We start from the raw sequence: 20,474 nt of genomic DNA, 5'->3' as shown, positions 1-20,474 counted from the left end.
ATAGCAAAACATATTACTGCAATCCTTTTCTGTGAGAAATACTTCATTTTCTTGAAAAAATTCAGGGGTGCCAACATTTACGGCCATGACTGTATGAGATAGATAAATGATTGATAGATATGAGATAGATATTAGATAGACAGATAGATATTTATATATATATATATATATATATATATATATATATATATATTGATAGACATGAGATAGATAGATAGATTTTATTTATTTATTATTAGCATGACATTATCTCCAAGAAGCAAAGCTTATGTGCTGTGAACACCTTTTGAACCCTGTAACATCTGCTGAATCTTGAAGCAGAGGATTAATACTTGACCTCCTTTGTTAATTCAATGAAGAACTAAAGGGATCTCCATGCAAACTCATATTACCCCCTGACGTCTGCTGGTAGGTTATGTCATAATCTCTTAGATAAGAAATCTTCTTTCAAGAAAGGGTTACTGTATTAAACTGTTATATTTAGAGTGAGAATGTCAGTACTTACAGCCAGCAGACAGCTTTACATCCTAAGTAAAACGTAATAAGCTAAACCTTCCTTGAATCTTTGGGGGTTTAAGTCTTTCAGGAATAAAGTACGCACAGAAGAACATGCTAGGAGGGTGTGTGGTTCCGAGGAATAAGTTGCTCCATCTTTCTGAGAGATGAGACCTTAACATTTCCTTGCTTTGATATAAAAAGACATGGACTTGGGAAGAGCAAAGCTCCTGAGATGTGGAATAAATGTTCTTCATCATGCCCTTCACACCATACATGGTTTGGCCTGGACAGACGGCAAACAGGTCATCCTGACCACTGTGCACCTCCAAAAGAATGAGGCAGAATTTGGTAGCTCGGTGGTCATTGGACAATTTGAACATGTTCATGGCCTATTTTGGGGACCTGCAACTGATGCTCCAGCATTGCTAGCTGTTCAACATAAGAAACACGTCACTATATGGCAGCTGTACTACAACCCATTGGAAAAGAACAGACTTGTTGTCTCTCAGACCTGTGAGTATGGAGATCTTCTCCCCATTCTTCCACAAGGATGCACATGGCACCCAAAAAAAGAAATCTTAGCTGTTTTAACTAAAAAGGATGTCTCTATTTTGTATACAGTCTGTAATGACAATACAAATATTAAAGCGGACATTACATGCTGTAGAATCATTCAATGTGCTTGTTGGACAAAGGATGGTAGTCGTGTGGTGGTAGCCATGGAGGACTCTCTTTACTCTTTCATATGGAATGATGACCAAAAGAGCTTAAGTCCTTGTTCCTTTTGTCCTATATTTAATATTGATGCAACAATTGTTGCAATTCAACCTATAATGGATTACCAAGTGGTGATAACTTCTGAGATTTCAACAAAAAACCCACAAAGTTATATCCGAGACTCTGAAGGATCTTCTTTACAATCTACTCTACTGATGTTAGATGAAGAATTATCCAGAAGTAGCAGAAGGGTCTCTATGGACTCAGGTAAATCAGAGCCAGTCGACATGTTGAAAGTCTCCCCATTAATGTCATCAGAAATGTCCCAGATGCTTGCCAGACATCGAAAGTCTGATCCCAGTCCACTCATGCATCTAAAGCAGAGGAGCATTACGGGTGAAAATAAGCCAGAATTGTCCAATCTTTTGCTTATAACCTTTGAGAAAAACTCAACAACCACCAGAAAGGTATCAATACCAGGTATCTCCTCCCCAGACATTATAGCTCTCGATTCTCGTTGTGAAAGAGTTGCAGTGGCATCTAACACTGGCAATCTGGTGTTGATTTATCCCATTGCTCCATCGTGTATGCCAAACATTCTACAAATCCGTCTTGAAGAGAATGAAAAAGCCAAAGGGCTATGTTTTCTCACAGATACATTGCTACTAATAATGGTTGGGAGACCAAAGTCCAGTGATTTAGGGTTTGTGCACATATTGGCCTCTGAAAAATATACTCTACAGTTAGTCACTAAAAATATCTCACCTGTGGAATATATACCCTCAAGAATAAACTGTGGCCAGAATTCAGTATCTGATCAATCCGGTTTGCCCATGGATGGTTACAAATCATATGGAGATGACCACACTGTTGTCAAGGAGTTTTGGATGCCAAACCATATTGGAAATAAATCTCCACGAATGAGACGGAAAATTAGAGATCTTGTCCAGAGGGCAAATGGAGGAGAAAGCCCAACATCAAGTCTGGATGACTATGATGACAATAAGTTAGAAGAATGTCCTATAACTTTAGAGAATCTTAACGCTGAGCCAACAGTACGGAGGCCAATAAAGGGCATGACCAAGGCTCTGTGCAGATCATTTTCTGTGCGGTCTAACAATGAACCTCAAGAAACAAAGGAGAATCATTTGTCAACAATCAGCAAAAATGACAGCGAGGAAACAGCTTTTCAAATTCGTCATTCAGGATTGAAAGATTCTTGGAAAAAGTACTCACAAGGTTTGCCATACCCATCTTCTGATGACCCACCGTATATATCCATAAGTCAGCAGGTATTTTTAACATCATTACATTGTTTTTTCTTAATCGACATGGAAATGCCTTAAGATGCCCAAAGGGTGTTACTTAAAGGAGTATTTCCATCTTGATATTTATAGCATATCCACAGGTAACTAGTTTTCAAGATATATGGTAGAGGAGCCATAACAGTGAGATCTTTAGGGGTTTTGGTTGCTGGGATTCCCATTAATCCTGATCAAAATATCCCAGTAATCCATGAACATAAACAACTTCACATAAGGGAGGGTGCAGTTTTTCATACTTCAGGGTTTCCCAGACTACTGATCTCAAACACAATTGTTTTCGATAGTTTAGTTTTAAGGGTACGTTCACACGAGCGGACCCACAGCTTATTTTACGCTGCAGATTCGCCACTGAAGGACCCCTGCATGGTGGCTTTACATGTGCCTGCTCGAAGCGGCAATACACCGCTACGAGCAGACACACTGCGATGTGCGATTCGCAGCGCACATGCGCAGTATACTCGCACATTGCTGCAGCTCTCAGCCTAGCTCATAGAGCAGGGAGAGCGGTCGCAATGTGTGCAAGTACACCGCGCATGCACCGCACATCGGCACATCGGCAACTCGCATATCAGCAGCAGCAGGCACATGTAAAGCCACCATGCAGTGGTCCTTCAGCAGCGCATCTGCAGCGTACAATACGCTGTGGGTCCACTCGTGTGAATGTACCCTAAGAGTTTAAAAGATGCTGTGACCCCATGGAAACATGGAAATGCAGAATATTGTCAGCATGGTCTATGTAGTCTGCTCTTATATTATTTAGATTTTATTTTTAACATATTAAAAGGTTTCACATCCCTCTTTCCCCTATTCCCTAAACTATAAAAATTTAGTTATACAAATCCTTCCTGATAAGTATTTTGCTTAAAGGGGTACTCTACCCACAGACATGTTATTCCCTATCCAAAAGATAGGGGATAAGATGTCTAATTGCGGGGGTCCTGCTGCTGAGAGCCCCACAATCTCTGTGCAGCACCTGTGCCACACCACCATTCTAAACAGTATGTTTAGAATGCTGGGTTTAGGAGGCCGGAGACGTGACATCACTCCATGCCTCCTCTATTCATGTCTATGGAGGGGGGCGTGATGGCTGTCTCCCCTATTGGTCCTCCCTCAGTCACTGACTTAGCGAGCATGTCCTGGGACAACACAGAACCCAGAATAATCTTAGACCAACTGAGTACTAGGAGTGTTGGCATTGCAGCTATTGTGGACTCCAGGATTGGATTTTTTTTTTCCTGGACAACCTAATTGTCCATTTTTGGTGATGTGGTCTCACTAGACCTCTATACACCAGGATAACTATCTCCCTCTTCCTGCTGGTTATACCTCTAACTATGCAGACAAGCATTCCACTTGCCTTCCCTACTGCCTGGCCACAATTTCAGAATTCACTACTTCTAAATCCTTCCTTTCTGAAGTCTTTAACAACACGGAAGTGTATAATTTTACACCTAGAAATATTGAACTGCAGTTGCCAATGTTCTGAGTAGTAAACTGATAAAGCTAAAGGATTTTCTAAATTACAGGCGCCTCCAGGAATACCAATCCTATTGGACATTTTGTGTCATCTGCAAAATAACACACTATACCCACCATATAAACATATTAAAAAGAACAGGACCAAGAAGAGACCCTTGTAATCACCATTTGTAACCAGTCTCTTCTACGTATGCATTATTATATTTAAAGTGTACCTCTCATGAAACAAACTTGTTATATATGAAACATTAAGCATTTTTTTACTTTAAAAACTTCTCCACTAGGGGTCTCCCTAGCAATCCTGTCAGCAAGCATTTCAGACTCAGTGAGTGAGTCTGAAATCTGCTCTGTGCAGCTCCCAGCCTGTCAATCAGATAGGCAGGGGGGAGGGGGAGCACTCAGCTCATACACAAGCAGGGAGCAAACAGAGAGCATACATTTCCTCTTCTCTTTTTCTCAGTTCCTCTCCCCTCTATCCACTTTCAACATGGCTAATTATATATGCACTGCTTATCTGCTCTCTCCACAACTTGCCGTTGCTATGACAACCTCCTCTGCATTGTGCAGTTGGAGAGCATAGAAAAAAGGTATTTTTAGGTTTTTTTAAAGAAAAATAAATGCAGGGATAGAGTTAGTCAGGGTCAGGGACAGATGGGGAGGGGGATTATGGAAAGTTTAGATGGTGATAGGTACTCTTTAATTAAAGAATAGGAAAGGGTCCCAGTTTATGGCTTGGAAACCTGGAGACTACATCCCTGATCTGAACCAACATAACAAAAGGCACTGCACCCAGCTACATACCGTAGTTTATAACTTGGTCAATTGTCAAATATTGTTATTTAGACATCTTAGGCTATTCTTATTTGGGTATTATACTGTATGTTTGCTTTTACGCTATACGTCATCATGGATGGTAAAATTGTGAGGCTCCACCAACTTTCCTTGGAATACTCTGCCCCTGGACATCTTATCCCATATCCAAAAACATGCATGTGTGAATGTACCCTAAAAGGAAACTGTCTTTGCTGCCCATAGCAACCAATTCCCATTCAGGTTTTTCATTTTTCATGTGCACTGTATAATATGAATGTTGTGTTGTGATTGGTTGTTATGCAGAGGCAGCCTTTCTTTTAGGGTAAGGTCACATGTAATGAATCCGCAGTTTATTTTATGCTGCAGACCCGCTGGTGACCTAACCCTATAGTGTGCCTCCAGCTGCTGCACTGAGAGCAGCCCCAATGTCTGGGTACATTGCACATGCGCGCGGCTTCTCACAGGCCCGTGGGGGCAAAAGCTGGAGGCACACTATGGGTCGGGTCACCGACGGATCCGCAGCGTAAAATACGCTCCGTTAAGGATCCGTTACGTGTGACCCTACCCGTAGGCATTTTTTTTTAATTCCCATCATTGGAAGAGATTTATCAAAACACCTGTAGAGGAAAAGTTGACTAGTTGCCCATAGCAACCAATCAGATAGCTTTTTTCATTTTTGAGAGACCCTTTTAAAAATGAAAAAAGAGATCTTTAAACTTTTCCTTTGCACACATTTTGATAAATCTCACCCAGTGTTCACGGATATCTTTTAGGTCTACTTCACCAGTTATATATATAGTTCATGACAGTTTTCACGATCTCTGCCTACAGACATTGAAATAAGAGTCCTCACTGTTTGCTCCCAGGGTATCCCAGGGTGTGAACCCACACAGTATTTTGGGGCCATTTTTAAACCTTTAAATGGTTGTTTTACGATTCAATAAACAGCCCAAAAAGCAGCTGTATTTTTTTACTCTTGAGTTCTATTGAACGCAACAGTAAAATTGCTTTTTTGTACACATATGTATTAATTTTTTTGTCGTAACTTTTATTACGGTAAAATTAAATGTCAGCACTTTTTTTATGGAATGTTTACAGATCAAAATAAGCCTGGTTTTAGCTATATGTTGACACATACTGTATTTTGGGCTGTTGTTTGGTGGATATGCTCAGCCCAAAATAAATAAATAAATTGTTACGTGGGCTATAGATTTTGCTACAGCCCAAAACACAGGTACACAGCATGTTACAGTACACAGCTCTGACAACTGTACTGTAACTGTAAAGAACTGTGCGCCCCAGTACCCATCACATCACAACAGAGTTTTATCCACAGGAAGTAAACCATTATAGTAAACCATTATAAACCATTATATTGATTAATATATGGTGACTTAAAGGGGTTCTCCACCCCTAGACATCTTATCCCCTATCCAAGGATAGGGGATAAGATGTCTGATCGCGGGGGTCCCGCCGCTGGGGCCCCCCGCAATATAGCATGCACCCACCTGTATCTGCTTCCGGCAGTGCTGGAGGTTCTGTCTCCCGACCACGGGAACGGAAGATCGTGACGTCACGACTCCGCCCACCGTGATCAGACATCTCTTCCCAAATCCTTTGGATAGGGGATAAGATGTCTAGGGGTGGAGTACCCCTTTAAGCCCAGGTTCACTCAGCATAAAATTTCCCAATTTGGTAAATATTACACATGCCTTTTTTTGCCGTAATCGGGACAAATAGTTGCATTTTTTACAGACATTTTTTCTCGGATTATGGCCAAAAAAAGCACAGTATAATTGAATGCATTGGCACATTTTACAATGTCTGAACTCGGCCAAAGGCAATTTAAAGCATGCAACAAAGACTACCTAATAACATCAAAAAGTAGCGAAAAACTAGACAAAGAAAAGAATATCAATTTTGAAGGGGTTTGTTTGAATTGGACATTAAACTCAATTTGAATTTAATGACAGATTCAGATTTGTACAGGATCAGGAACTGCTCCTGTTAGCTCTTTTCCCAAATGCTACTTTTTGTGAAAATAAGATTGAAATCTGTTTATGACAAATGGAATCACTCTTCTCTAGAAGGGAACCTTCCAATGGACCAGATGTGAATTGCTGATAAGTTCTGAGTCCTCAGCTTCCCCTACATTTTGGTACACTGTACTTGGCTGACTGATGCCCATTGGCACTGCATTATTTTAGCATTCAAATTTGGTTATTTTTAGGGACATCTCTTTTGCTGGGATAAGTGGTCACTGAAAAGACCAGGTGGTGCCAGAGATGGCTGGAATTACTAAAACAGTTGTGTGGGTTGGTTTACATTGTTATTGTGACTCCCATTAATCTAAACAGGGTTACAGAAACATGTACTATTTATGTAAGCCCTGTATATGTAGGTGGTTTTCAACTGTTAATTTTATTCCCTTCTTTTACTTTTTCCAAGAATTCATCCAATGACGGAGCAAATGAGGCGAGAGCTGTTCTACTATGTAATGGAAAACTTCATTTAAGAACGTTGCAGGAGGTCTTCCACTTTAACACCATTGAAATGAAATTTGGTAACATTATCACTGAATCAATGTGTAACTTTTAGACAAATGTGTCGATAATTTAATTCTACAGATTCTAAACTGTGTTCATTTGTAGTGGTACCTAACTGTGCAGCCAAATACTGCATAACAAAACTAACCATTCACAGTAAGGGCTCGTTCACATGAGCGTATTACGTTTCAAACTGGCAGAGGGTTTCCCGCTGCAAGTTTAAAAGGGATGGGCTCTCTGCTGGCTGTCCACAACTGATTTTCAGCAGACCACAGCAGACCCCACTGAAAATCAGCTGCGGACAGCCGGTGGAGAACCCCTCCTTTAAAACTCGCAGCGGTAACCTGTTGCGAGTTTGAAACGTAATATGCTCATGTGAATGAGCCCTAAAACACACGCAGGTATGCCATGTGATCATTGACTGGGAGCCATGGGACTTTCATGAGTTAACATAGCCTCACAGGTCACCAGGAAATTGGATTGGATTCTGTTCCTTTAATATACAGGGTGGGCCATTTATATGGATACACCTTAATAAAATGGGAATGGTTGGTGACATTAACTTCCTGTTTGTGGCACATTAGTATATGTGAGGGGGGGAAACTTTTCAAGATGGGTGGTGACCATGGCGGCCATTTTGAATCCAACTTTTGTTTTCTCAATAGGAAGAGGGTCATGTGACACATCAAACTTATTGGGAATTTCACAAGAAAAGCAATGATGTGCTTGCTTTTAACATAACTTTATTATTTCATGAGTTATTTACAAGTTTCTGACCACTTATAAAATGTGTTCAATGTGCTGCCCATTGTGTTGGATTGTCAATGCAACCCTCTTCTCCCACTCTTCACACACTGATAGCAACACCGCAGGAGAAATGCTAGCACAGGCTTCCAGTATCCGTAGTTTCAGGTGCTGCAGAATGGGCAAAACAAAAATTGTAACAGGACCCTCAGTTTACGCAGAAGATTTTGTTTAGTGATGAGGCAAACTTTTATGTGAATGGTGAAGTTAACAAACAAAACCACCGCTATTGGTCTGACACTAACCCACATTGGATAGATCCCTCCAAGACTGTTGGAACACAAAAATTGATGGTATGGTGTGGTATATGGGGTACAAAGATAGTGGCGCCATTCTTCATCAATGGAATCCTCAAGGCCACTGAAATTGCTACATAATGATGTGTTTCCCTCTTTATGCACTGAAGCTGGCATGTTCCCTGAGTTTTTCCAACAAGATGGTGCACCACCACATTATGGGTGTCAGGTCCGAGCATTCCTAGATGAACAGTTTCCTTGAAAGTGGATTGGTCGTCGTGGGCCAGTTGAATGGCCCCAAGGTCTCCCGATCTGACCCCCTTAGACTTTTATCTTTGGGATCATGTGAAGGCAATTGTCTTGTCTATGCTGTAAAGATAAGAGATGTGCAGCACCTGAAACTACGGATACTGGAAGCCTGTGCTAGCATTCCTCCTGCTGTGTATATAGTAGTATATAGCAGTGTATACGGATACTGGAAGCCTGTGCTAGCATTTCTCCTGCGGTGTTGCTATCAGTGTGTGAAGAGTGGGAGAAGAGGGTTGCATTTATAATCCAACACAATGGGCAGCACATTGAACACATTTTATAAGTGGTCAGAAACTTGTAAATAACTCATGAAAGAATAAAGTTACGTTAAAATCAAGCACATCACTGTTTTTCTTGTGAAATTCCCAATAAGTTTGATGTGTCACATGACCCTCTTCCTATTGAAAAAAATAAAGTTGGATCCAAAATAGCCGACTTCAAAATGGCCGCCATGGTCACCACCCATCTTGAAAAGTTTCCCCCCCCCCCCCCTCACATATACTAATGTGCCACAAACAGGAATTAATATCACCAACCATTCCCATTTTATTAAGGTGTATCCATATAAATGGCCCACCCTGTATTTTAAATGAAAATTTGGAATGTTACACTGGACATTTCTTTTTTTAAAGGGACACTTAAATAGTATTTCAGTCTTGGAGATAGAGTCTTATGGGTCACCAGGTAGAATTTTTCCATCCTCCAGCTATCTAGAACAAACACGTGCCTTCTTTTAATTGCATAGTAAACATTGTTATTATCAAGAGTGTACGTGCTATAGTGGCAGGCCAAGTAGCTGCTATGGGGCCATTGGAATAAGGGGGACTCTTCCTGGTTGGTCCCATTTATTTTTTTATTGGTAAGAAACTGTGCAGGACTCCTCTCTCCATGGAACTTCATTGTTGGCAAATTAATGGAGGGGTATTGACCAATGGGTCATGGATAGCAACATCTGATGACTTAAAAGAAGACCCAGTTAGATATTTGCTATGAGCCCCTTTCTATTATATAGTTAATAGGTAAAAGCTCCACTTCAAATTACAAGGAACATTAAAAAAGGGTTTTCACTTCATTTTTAACTCAAATAAATTACACAAAAAAGAAAATCACATCACTTTTCTTCGTAGTGAACTTCCTTTGCAATGAAAGTCACATGACAAGGCACACCCAATTACTTCTCCCACGTTCACTGTTTCCAGTAGAAATACGTACGGAAACTTTTTGAACATCCCTCGTAATTTAAGGAATCAGCAAATAAAGTTTATTCACTGTTTTATAAAGACTTATCTCATTTTTCTCTATACTTTTCTCTGCTTGCAGTTATTGAATAGGGTTTGCTTCCTGGTCATGTGATGGACACACAAGTGTATGGCTCATGAGAAGACATTATACATTATATCTGTAATGTAATGGTAATGAGCTGTGTACCTCTGTGTCCATGATATGAACAGGACTGAATTTACATTTACTAAGATATCTCCTATTCGGTGAAAGCAAGCAGAGATCTTGAAAATATTCAATGCACAGATAAAAGTGAGATATTTTTTCAGGATCTCTATAAAAATATATTATTGTCTCTAGGGGCAAAGTGGATTGTCCTCACTGAAGATGGAGAGGGATTTGTTCCTGTGATATTCAGAGCCAACCAAGAGGTTGTGATAAGGGACGTAACAGAAAACACTGGAACATCTGAAGAAGCAAATGAACAAATGGAGCCCTAAGGGGGTATATTCTACATTATCTGTTATCGCCACTTTCTACACGACTTGTCCAGAAGTGTTATGTCTACTAATGTATTGTAAGAGGTCAAGAGACCCCTCATTCATTATATGGCTTAGATTTGTAAACAGGGCTGTTTCCATTTGTATATGAGTCCCTGGGTACTCCACTGGCCAGCGTTCCGAAGTAAATGTTCCGAACGCTGTTTTGGCACTGCGGGGGGCAGTCACACCCCATGACATCATGGCCATGCCACCTTGATGCAAGTCTATAGACTTGAATTGAGGGATCGTGGCCATGATGTCACGAGGGGCGTGTCCAACCCCCGCAGTACGAAAAACAGCATTCGGAACATTTACTTCGGAACGCTGGCCAGTGGAGGACCCCTTTAAGTTAGAGTCACAGACATCCCCTGCCTACCCAATCCAAAGCTTGACAAACATGGAGCATGTTTATCTAGATCTCTAAAGGCTCCTCAAGTGCATGCAATACTGATACATAGTGGCAGGCTGGATAAGAGGTGGGTGAGGACCCTCTTTTGTTATAGGTCATGGGTAGGGGTAAACATATCCTACTACAGATATTTCTCATGATCTATTTAAACCCAGGACTGTATCTATAACAAGTGGCATCCTCTACATGTAGGGGGAGATTTATCAAAACCTGTCCAGAGGAAAAGTTGCTGAGTTGCCCATAGCAATCTGATTGGTTGCTATGGGCAACTCAGCAACTTTTCCTCTGGACAGGTTTTGATAAATCTCCCCTGTAGAGTAATGTTTTCCAACCTTTTTCAGCTCAGCACACTTTCAGCATGATTTTTCTTTTTTACCATGAGGCACATATACCAACCCCCTGCCCCCCACCATCCCTGTATATTCCATATGGATCGCATTGTGCAATGATTCCAGCAGCATCCCCCACGCATAGCATTGTGCACTTATTAAACACACCAAACAAACCCCCCCATTCATACCAACATGCACTTATTAAATCCCCCCCCAAGGATAGCAATATGCACTTATTAAAAACCAAGCGCCCCCTCCCCGATAGCAATATTAACTTATTAACCCCCCTATAGCAATATTTTTTCTTAACACCCCCTGGTAGCAATGTTTACTGATTAACCCCCCTTTACAGCAATATTCACTTATTAAATCCCCCCCCCCCCCCCCCCTCATGGCTAGCAAGCTTATTAGACCCACCAACTATCCCTATGTGGATAGCACTTGCTTACTGTTGCTTTACTTGCTGGGCTGGTTGCATGCATGCTGACCGAAAAAGATGGAGCCTTGCCTGGGAACATCCATCAGCTCCAGAGCTGTGCCTTCTGCAGAATGATTGGCTCTGCGGCGGACTACCTGCTGTTCAGTACCATTACCGGGCCCGGAGTACAAAAGGGGCCTGGATACATTTCTAGAGAGTAATAATATTACAGGTTATGGATACTGGATTTATATGGACAAAAAGTTGATCCAGGGATTTATTCTGAATCGGGAAATAATTTTTGTATTGGGCAATTGGCATTAGCCAATTCTTTCTCCGCCTTTTCTGTCCCTTTGTCCACACCTTACACAATGGTCTCCAAAACACTCCAAGAACTCACTACCGTGACATATCCGGCTATCAACCACCATCAAGACCTTCAAGAGCAACCTAAAGACTCCTCTCTTCAATCAAGCCTATGACTATGTACAGCTACTTCCCCACCTCCGCACACATGACCAGCTGTCCTCCTCACGTACTCTTTTCTTCCTTTTTTTTTTAACTTTCCTGGACACATTATTTAAAAAATTTTTTTGCTAAACAACCACTTTAAATATATCTTTAAAGGGGTTTTCCCATCTTATAAAATTATCTGATCACATTGGGTCAGACTGCTGGTAGCCCCTGTGATCTTGAGAAAGGGGACTCGACTCTCTCTTTAGAATGAAGCAGCAGGTTGTGCTTGTGTGCTGCCACTTCATTTATTCTCTATCTATGGGAGCTGCGGAATCAGCCAAACGATGTACTTGGGTGTCCCCAGTGGCTCCCATAGAGAATGAATGAAGCAGCGCCCTGAAGCAGCGGGTCCTTTAGATAGGGGATAACTTTACAAGATGTGAAAACCCCTTTAAAGGGGTACTCCACTGCTCAGCGTTTGGAACAAACTGTTCTGAACGCTGGAGCCAACGTCGGGAGCTTGTGATGTTTGTTCCAAATGCTGAGCAGCGGAGTACCCCTTTAAGGGTAAACACACTTTCAAAAACTTTGTCTTATAGAGTGTTAAATATACTAAGGTATAACTTTAGTGAATAAATTGCTTTTCCTCCGTGTTTTTTGTTTTGTTGTGTTTATATAAAACACTATTAAGTGACTCAGTTTACTAAATTTCTATTATTTCTTTTTTGCTTTTTACTTATCAGGTATTTTTATATTTATATTTTTTGCATCATGCTTTCTTTTTAAATAGATCCATGTAAAACCATAATGAATTGCCTTCCATTCAAACCTGTTCTTCTATTGGCTTTCCATTAGTGTATATATATATATATATATATATATATATATATATATATATATATAAATAATGCTGCTGACTATGCTATTACATCTGCAAATAAATAAATAAAAATAGAGAAGCATTCAGGAGCAGAGTGGATGCATTTTCCATTAGGAGTGTCCTACTGAAATCAATAGGACTGTTAAAGAAAAACTCTTTTGCATGCCTTGTGCTTACCTGTTTTAGCTGATGTGGCAGGCTCTTTTATTCAGCAATACTAATTTATATGTCCACATTGAAATAATTTTCTACTGCTGCCTACTTTTCCCATGAATACTCTAGGTGGTCTTGAAGCTGTCAAGAGGGATTTGATGATTGGGTGTTGTCATCCTGTAGTTCACAGGAAAGGAATTGACCCAGTACAGACCACTACATGACCCAGTAGAGACCACAAATGCCGCAGACTACTGACATGTTGACCAAATATGTGTCTGTAGGAATGTTTCTTCCTGTTAACTGACCTGTGTAAAATTGCCAGTGACCAGAGAAACAAGAAAATCCTTGCCTAGTCATTTAATTAACGTAGGCCTAAAAATCATCGTCAGTAAGCTCAACATTGCCTCACGTAAATGGGGTTGGGGAGGTTTCAATAATAATTAAAAACCTCTCCAGAGATATTTTGTACAGCCCTATTTCAGGCATGCACAAGCCCATCTAAAAGGTTACATCACATACAAGGGGAGGGGCAATTTACATAACAGACCCTGATTTAAAGGGGCTCTACAATTTTGGCAATTTCATTTTGATTAAAAGGGTTTACAAAAAGAAGCCAACCACAGGGTTTCCCACTGCTGACTAGAGCCCTGCTTCAGGATTGGGATTCCGTGGGTCCCTCGGAACCCAATAAAAGGGGTAAGGATAAGGAATACTATCTCTCAAAGCTGTGACAAAATGTTTGCGAGAGTGGGAAATACATGTTGCAGGAATGAGCTGGATACTCCAGTGGGAGTATCCTGCTCCCACTGGATTTCTGACCATTACCGCCTGCGGGAGCAGGCGGTAATGGTCAGAAATCCAGTGGGAGCAGGATACTTTTTGTATTGTTATTTCTCCAGTTAAAGGGATTCCCCACAATTTGAAATACAATTGGAAGACACCGCATTTAATATCATCCCCCAATGTCATGTGCAATGTGCATTGCTGTCAGTATCTGAAATGTCATGTAACCATTACCGATTCTTTTATTTTCCAACAATATAGAGACAACAATAGAGATTCTGCACACTGTCACCAACTTGCTGGGAATAGGAACCAAAAGTCCCCATTCTTGGGATTGGTGGTGGACCTCTTACTTACCCAAATTTCATGGTATATTCAACAGATAGCAGTTCCATCTATATAAAAAAAAAAAATACAATGAATATAATGACTAAGCACATTACTGCGTGAAACGCGTTAGAGGTTTCATCATGCCTGTTTTATCCTGTGATCCTAAATAATCTGCACCTGAACACCTAGTGCTGGACATTCGTTTTTTGCTTGGATTTTGGTGTGAATCCGGGGCGATGCTGGCGGGTCTGGTACGCAGGTGTGCTCAGAGGGCTGGAGTAGAGCTGTGTTATTCCAAACATTGTTAAATGAATATAATGTGTTCCTAATAATCCATAAAGTGTTCCTTTAGTTACAAACAACTTTCCATTTTTTCAATAGCACAAGCAAGGATAAGAAACTTTGTAATATATTACAGAAAATGCTTCTCTCCCCACTTCTCAGACTCCTCCCATCTCCTTCAGTTTCCGGTGTCTCCAGCACTGCCCTGGCCGTTTCCAGTGGTCCTGCAGCAATTACATCATTAACATAGGTACTGCAGCCAATCAAATTCCTCGGTAGTCTTCCACTGTATGTGGAAGATTTACCACACCAGTTATTAGTTTTAGTGATATACTTAATGTCATATTGTACTATTTTATGTATGCAGCACAACCCAGAGAGAGAGCAATGGTGACAGGGGAGATGGTGGGCTTTGGAAGTGAATTATGATTAGCTTCGTAATCTTCACGGTTGTCATGGTCTGGTCATGGTACCATTTACATTGGGGTTCACTGTGGTCACAGTGCCTGGAGAGCTGCCACCAGTCTCACTCTTCTTAGGTAAGTGCAGTGACAAGCTGAATGATGCTGATAGTAGTATCATTGGGCACTCACTGTGTGTGTATGTGTCCTGGCTGATGGTGAATGGGGTGCCCTTAATAGTGAGAGCCAGAACCAACAAGAGTCAAGCGCAAGGGGTAACTTGCAATAATGGTAACTCATATCCCGGGCTGCCACCATTAAAATAATAAACTTTAACTTACATTCTGCCTCTCCCTTGGTGCCATTGCTATTGGTCTCCCGTCCTCCGGCCCCAGTCTTCTTCCTGATTTTGAGGCCTGACAACATTACACTGCGCTCATCTAATCCCTGGCCGTAGCGATGTCCCGCCTCACCCTGTGATAGGATAAGCAGTGTCATGTAATGGGGCTGGCACATGGCCCGGACTTCTTCCTGATACCCGGGCCCAATACATTACACTACCGCTCAGCATGTAAGGAAAAGCACCTATTTCATCTCCTGTAGTGGGAATAATGAGAAGGTAGCATGTACTCGCTAGAGCTTCACACCACAGTGCTGCACTACCTGCCAGTGATTTCCTTCCACATGAGACTTTGTCTAGTACAACTTGAATGGGCTTTACTACCAAACACAGCGTCATTGATGCATATATTTCTGTGTTGATTCTAAAGTGAAGAGGCTGTGGCGCTGTATGTTCATTCTGCTGGGCATCATGGGACCTGTGTTTAAGATCCCTTTAATACCTCGTGGATGACCTAGCTTCTACTGGCCACACCACCACTGCCATCTGTCCCTGCCCTGTCCACTCTACATCATGAACCCTATATCTAACTACAAGACTGTCTTCATCCACTTGGCCAATTCAGCTAACCAACTCTGCCTATGTTCAGATATGCTGGGAAATGGTAAACATTTATAATATGCAGCTGCTTGCTCTGATATTCATATATATTTCTGTCAAAAACACATAATGACGGAGGCTTTTTAAAATGAACCCTTTAAATAGTGGGAGTGAAGAAGTGCACTATTAATAGTATATCATGTTTATGAGCAACTAACAGCACAGATGACAGAATTTATAGGTTAATTGCTTTGTATAATATATAACACTATATAAATGTCATCATAAATAATGCTCTGTCTTACATTAACAAAGCCCGTATCATAGTTCAGGCTGATGGTATTGATCGTGCACAAAGCTGATAACTCAAAAGTCAGAACATTATTATTCAAATACTACTGGGTCCAAATCCAAGAGCTGATGGGTCACAGATATTTACAGATGTGCTCACATCTGTAAATATGTACCATTTTTGGAAAAAAGGAGATTTGCACCCATACATTGATTTGAGAATTTACATACCCCAGCTTCTCATTTTCTTCTTCACCATACTGTTGCTAAATCTAAAAAAAAAATCAGTGCAATTACATCCGGTCACTCACAGATGATGTCTTTTCTGATTTTCTCATCAGAGTCGGTCACTTTCCCTTTTGTGTATCTATCCATACTGCCCAGATGGCCAGGGCAAGTTCTCCTGTAGGTAGCCCCCAGTAGGTAATTCCCTCCCCCCCCCCCCCCCGCTTCCCCTGTAGATAGCCCCACATGGGAAAGTTCCCACTTAAGCAGTTTTCCCCTGTAGAGAGGTCCCCAGTAGGTAGTTTTGCCCTGTAGATGCCCCCCCCCCCCCCCCCCCACACACACTAGATAGTGTCTCCATGTAGATAGGCCCCCAGTAGGTTACTGTCATGCTGGGGAGGGATATATGCAGCCCTGAGCTCACACCCACACCTTCTATCCCAGCCTACTTGACGATCTGCCCTAAGCGACAGACCTTCAACTGGACAACAGTCCATAAGTGCACGGTTTAGCGATATCAAAACAATAAAGTAAAAAGGGGTTAACCAAAGCAAAAAACAGGAAACAAAACACAGGCAATATCAAAGACAAACAAACAGAGTGAAATCAAACAACCCAGGTCCAAATTGAGATAACCAAGATGTACAGTAACAATAATGAGAGAATAGACAGGTCACAAGTAAAAAAAAAGTCAATGCAGATATTTAGGATATGACGGTGAAGGTTATGCATCCACAGTAATGCTTTGGAAGATTGTATAAATAGTTTCATCCACTCTGACTTGACTATGCTGCAAACTAGAAAGAGTTATTACTAGAAAGAGTAATTCAGCTTTATAAATCAGAAAAAGGATATATAAAAAAACAGTCCTTCTGAAATGTTAAAGGGGTTATCCAAGAATAAAAAACAGAGCTAATTTAAAGAAAACAAATGCTCCATGTCTGTCTCCAGGATGGATGTGGTTCTGCAGCTCAGTTCCATTGAAGTGAATGGAGCCAAGTTGTAATACCACACCCAACCTGGATTGGTTGGGGAATGTTTTTTTTAAAGAAATTAGCTCTGTTTTTCTAGTTTTGGATAACCCCTTTAATCAAGAATGGAAAATAATGGCTTCTGGTGATACTAAGCCATTGCCAAGTAGATCAGTAGATGCATTGCAGCATGGCTATAAAAAGGCCATTGCAGCACCAATACCACAAAATTACTGTCAGGATCCGGACTGGTAAGCAGCGAGGACACTGGAGGTGGATCCTTTGTGTCAGTGAGGTGATGGCGTGGGCCGTACCAGGGGAACGGAATCTAAGGGGTTACTGGTTTTCACCAGAGCCCGCCGCAAAGCGGGATGGACTTGCAGCGGCCGGTAACCCCCAGGTCGTTCCACCCGATAGCGACTCAACCCCACTGACAGCTGAGACAGGCACGGTACACAGGGACAAGGCAAGAGCAAGGTCGGAAGTAGCAGAAGGTCAGGGCAGGCAGCAATGGGTCGTAGTCAGGGGCAACAGCAAGGGTCTGGATACACAGGCTTGGGATACACAAAACGCTTTTTCAGGGCACTAAGGCAACAAGATCCGGCAAGGACAGGAAGGGGAAGTGGGTTTTTATGGGAATGGGAGTGACTGACAACTGATTGGGCCAGGCACCAATTAGTGGTGCACTGGCCCTTTAAATTTCAGAGAGCCGGGGACGTGACACCCGGGGAACGGGACAGGTGAGAGGATTGGGATGCGACCCGCGGGCGGGCACGTCCCGCTATGCAGATCGCATCCCCGCCGGCAGAAACAGTGCAGCACTCCTGGTCAGCGGGTCTGACCGGGGCGCTGCAGACGGAAGAACACCGCGAGCGCTCCGGGGAGGAGCAGGGACCTGGAGCGCTCGGCGTAAAAATTACCAGTTATAATAAGACAAACAACATCTAGAATACTCTCAAAATCTCTGGAATATAATCATTTGGTTTGGTGACATCTAAATAAAAAAAAGTTTACCCACAATGGAATGATGACAATAAACAGGCATGTTTTGCAGTTAACTTTTAAATCAACAGTTGTGATTAAAAGAACAAAGATGCGGTTCAATTAAGAGAAAGATTAGAATACAATAAGTCAAAAATGTAACAACAATGACAAGTTGCTAGAAAGCAGACCCCGCCTTCATCTTTAGCATTCACTTTTTCTGGGTACTGGCAATGACTCCTAGTACTCAGATACCCACAGGACTTTATGGTAGAGTGAAATATACCACTGGCTCCTGTACTACAATCGTATCTCAAAGAACTGTACTGCACATCTGAAGTATTCCAAAGTATTGTTTCTGTATTGTATTTCACCCGGAGTAGAGTAAAATACAAGTTATATTCCATATACCCTGGCTTTAGAGGTTTTATTTCCTGGAGCCTTGTGTATGGATTACAGTTTCTTTGAAATAGTAGTACTACAACTCTCATTAGACACTGCAGTTCATAAGAACAACTCTATTTCTAGCATCACAACACTTTTGTGTACCTCAGCCATATTGCAAAACCGGTTACATTGCCACACGCTCCAATATCATTACCCCTGCACAACACATTTTAACTTTTTACATGGACTTCCACTCGAGATGGTGAGGCCCAGGCAACCCTTTGGTTGGTTGTGTGAGGGTTCATTAGAAAATGTTTCTTATTACAGTCGTTTACTTTCATTGTTTATTAAAACAATGTATGTTATGGCAGAAAGAAAACTAATCTGTTACGGTAGAAAGAAAATAAACTAGTACTGACATATGGAGCACACTTTGCAAACTATGTATGTAGTATTAGCATTCTTGTATATGGAAAACATGTTTTTGACTTTTGCAGTCATTACGGCATTCAGCACATTCAGTTGTGATACGCATTGTATATTTGCATAACACTGTCCTTGAATCGGTGATAAAACAGAGAGATGCCAGAGCATATAAAACCTGAGCAGATGTCTTTACTTCATCTCCTTGGGAATAAATAAAAGCAGGAGGCGCAGCCTTCACCACATAATGCAACTTGACTGCTTTGTAAATTCCTGTTGGAGAGAAGCAAAAAGCAGGTGTATATCAAATGGCTGTTACTTATTCACTCTCAATTGCATATAAAAGGGTACTTCGCCCCTAAACATCTTATCCCCTATCCAAAGGATAAGGGGATAAGATGTCTGATGATGGGGGATCTCCCTGCGGCACCCAGCGTTCGTTTAGAGGCTCACGACGTCACGGCCATGCCCCGCTTGTGACATCACAGCCACGCCCCCTCAATGCAAGTCTATGGGAGGAGGCGTGACCATGATGTCATGAGCCACCACCCCGCATCGCCATGGAGCGAAGTTTGCTCCGTGCACCGGATGTTTGGTGTGCCGCAGCCAAGATCGCGTAGGTCCCCAGCGGCGAGACCCCTGTGATCAGACATCTTATCTCCTATCCTTTGTATAGGGGATAAGATGTCTAGGGGCAGAGTACCCCTTTAACCCCCTTAAGACCAGGGCTGTTTGGGCTTGATTGTTTTTCATCCCATTCCAAGAGCCATAAGTAATTTTTTCCTATCAACATTTTTAAATGTTGTGCTCCTCATCGTGTGTTACATAATTCTGTGGGCATGTATGATTATGGCAATAATAAACGAACACATACACTCACTGACAAAAAAAAATTAACACACCATGAAGTTTTCTTGGAATCAAGTAAAACCTTACATATGTGGTTTAACCCCTTAAGGATGCAGGGTTTTTCAGTTTTTGCACTTTCGTTTTTTCCTCCTTACCCTTTAAAAATCATAACCCTTTCAATTTCCCACCTAAAAATCCATATTATGGCTTATTTTTTTGCGTCACCAATTCTACTTTGCAGTGACATTAGTCATTTTACCTAAAAATTCACGGTGAAACAGAAAAAAAATCATTGCGCGACAAAATCGAAAAAAAAAAAACGCCATTTTGTAAATTTGGGGGCTTCCATTTCTACTTAGTGCATATTTCTGTTAAAATGACACCTTATCATTATTCTGTAGGTCCATACGGTTAAAATGATACCCTACTTATATAGGTTTGATTTTGTCGCACTTCTGGAAAAAATCATA

At 41.5% G+C, this 20,474-nt stretch overlaps 1 protein-coding gene across 1 annotated transcript; it reads left to right on the top strand.

Moving 5' to 3' along the window:
- Positions 1–701: 701 nt before the first annotated feature.
- On the top strand, positions 702–10,623 carry LOC130360967 (WD repeat and coiled-coil-containing protein-like). Its single transcript, XM_056563526.1, has 3 exons — positions 702–2,507; positions 7,281–7,395; positions 10,309–10,623. Exons 1-3 carry the CDS (start codon positions 702–704, stop codon positions 10,446–10,448), a joined length of 2,061 nt encoding a protein of 686 aa, XP_056419501.1. The 3' UTR covers positions 10,449–10,623.
- Positions 10,624–20,474: the final 9,851 nt, after the last annotated feature.

The sequence above is a fragment of the Hyla sarda genome, chromosome 3, assembly GCF_029499605.1.
Source record: "Hyla sarda isolate aHylSar1 chromosome 3, aHylSar1.hap1, whole genome shotgun sequence".
In the NCBI taxonomy this organism is placed as follows: Eukaryota; Metazoa; Chordata; class Amphibia; order Anura; family Hylidae; genus Hyla; species Hyla sarda.
The sequence above is the reverse complement of the archived record's forward strand: the minus strand, read 5'-3'. Positions and strand labels throughout refer to the sequence as shown.

Excerpts from the sequence above, each read along its gene's own strand:
- LOC130360967 (XM_056563526.1), top strand. The coding sequence starts at position 702 with ATGGACTTGGGAAGAGCAAAGCTCCTGAGATGTGGAATAAATGTTCTT. Across the intron at positions 2,508-7,280 it reads ATATATCCATAAGTCAGCAG|AATTCATCCAATGACGGAGC; the intron begins GTATTTTTAACA and ends ACTTTTTCCAAG. Across the intron at positions 7,396-10,308 it reads CACCATTGAAATGAAATTTG|GGGCAAAGTGGATTGTCCTC; the intron begins GTAACATTATCA and ends TATTGTCTCTAG.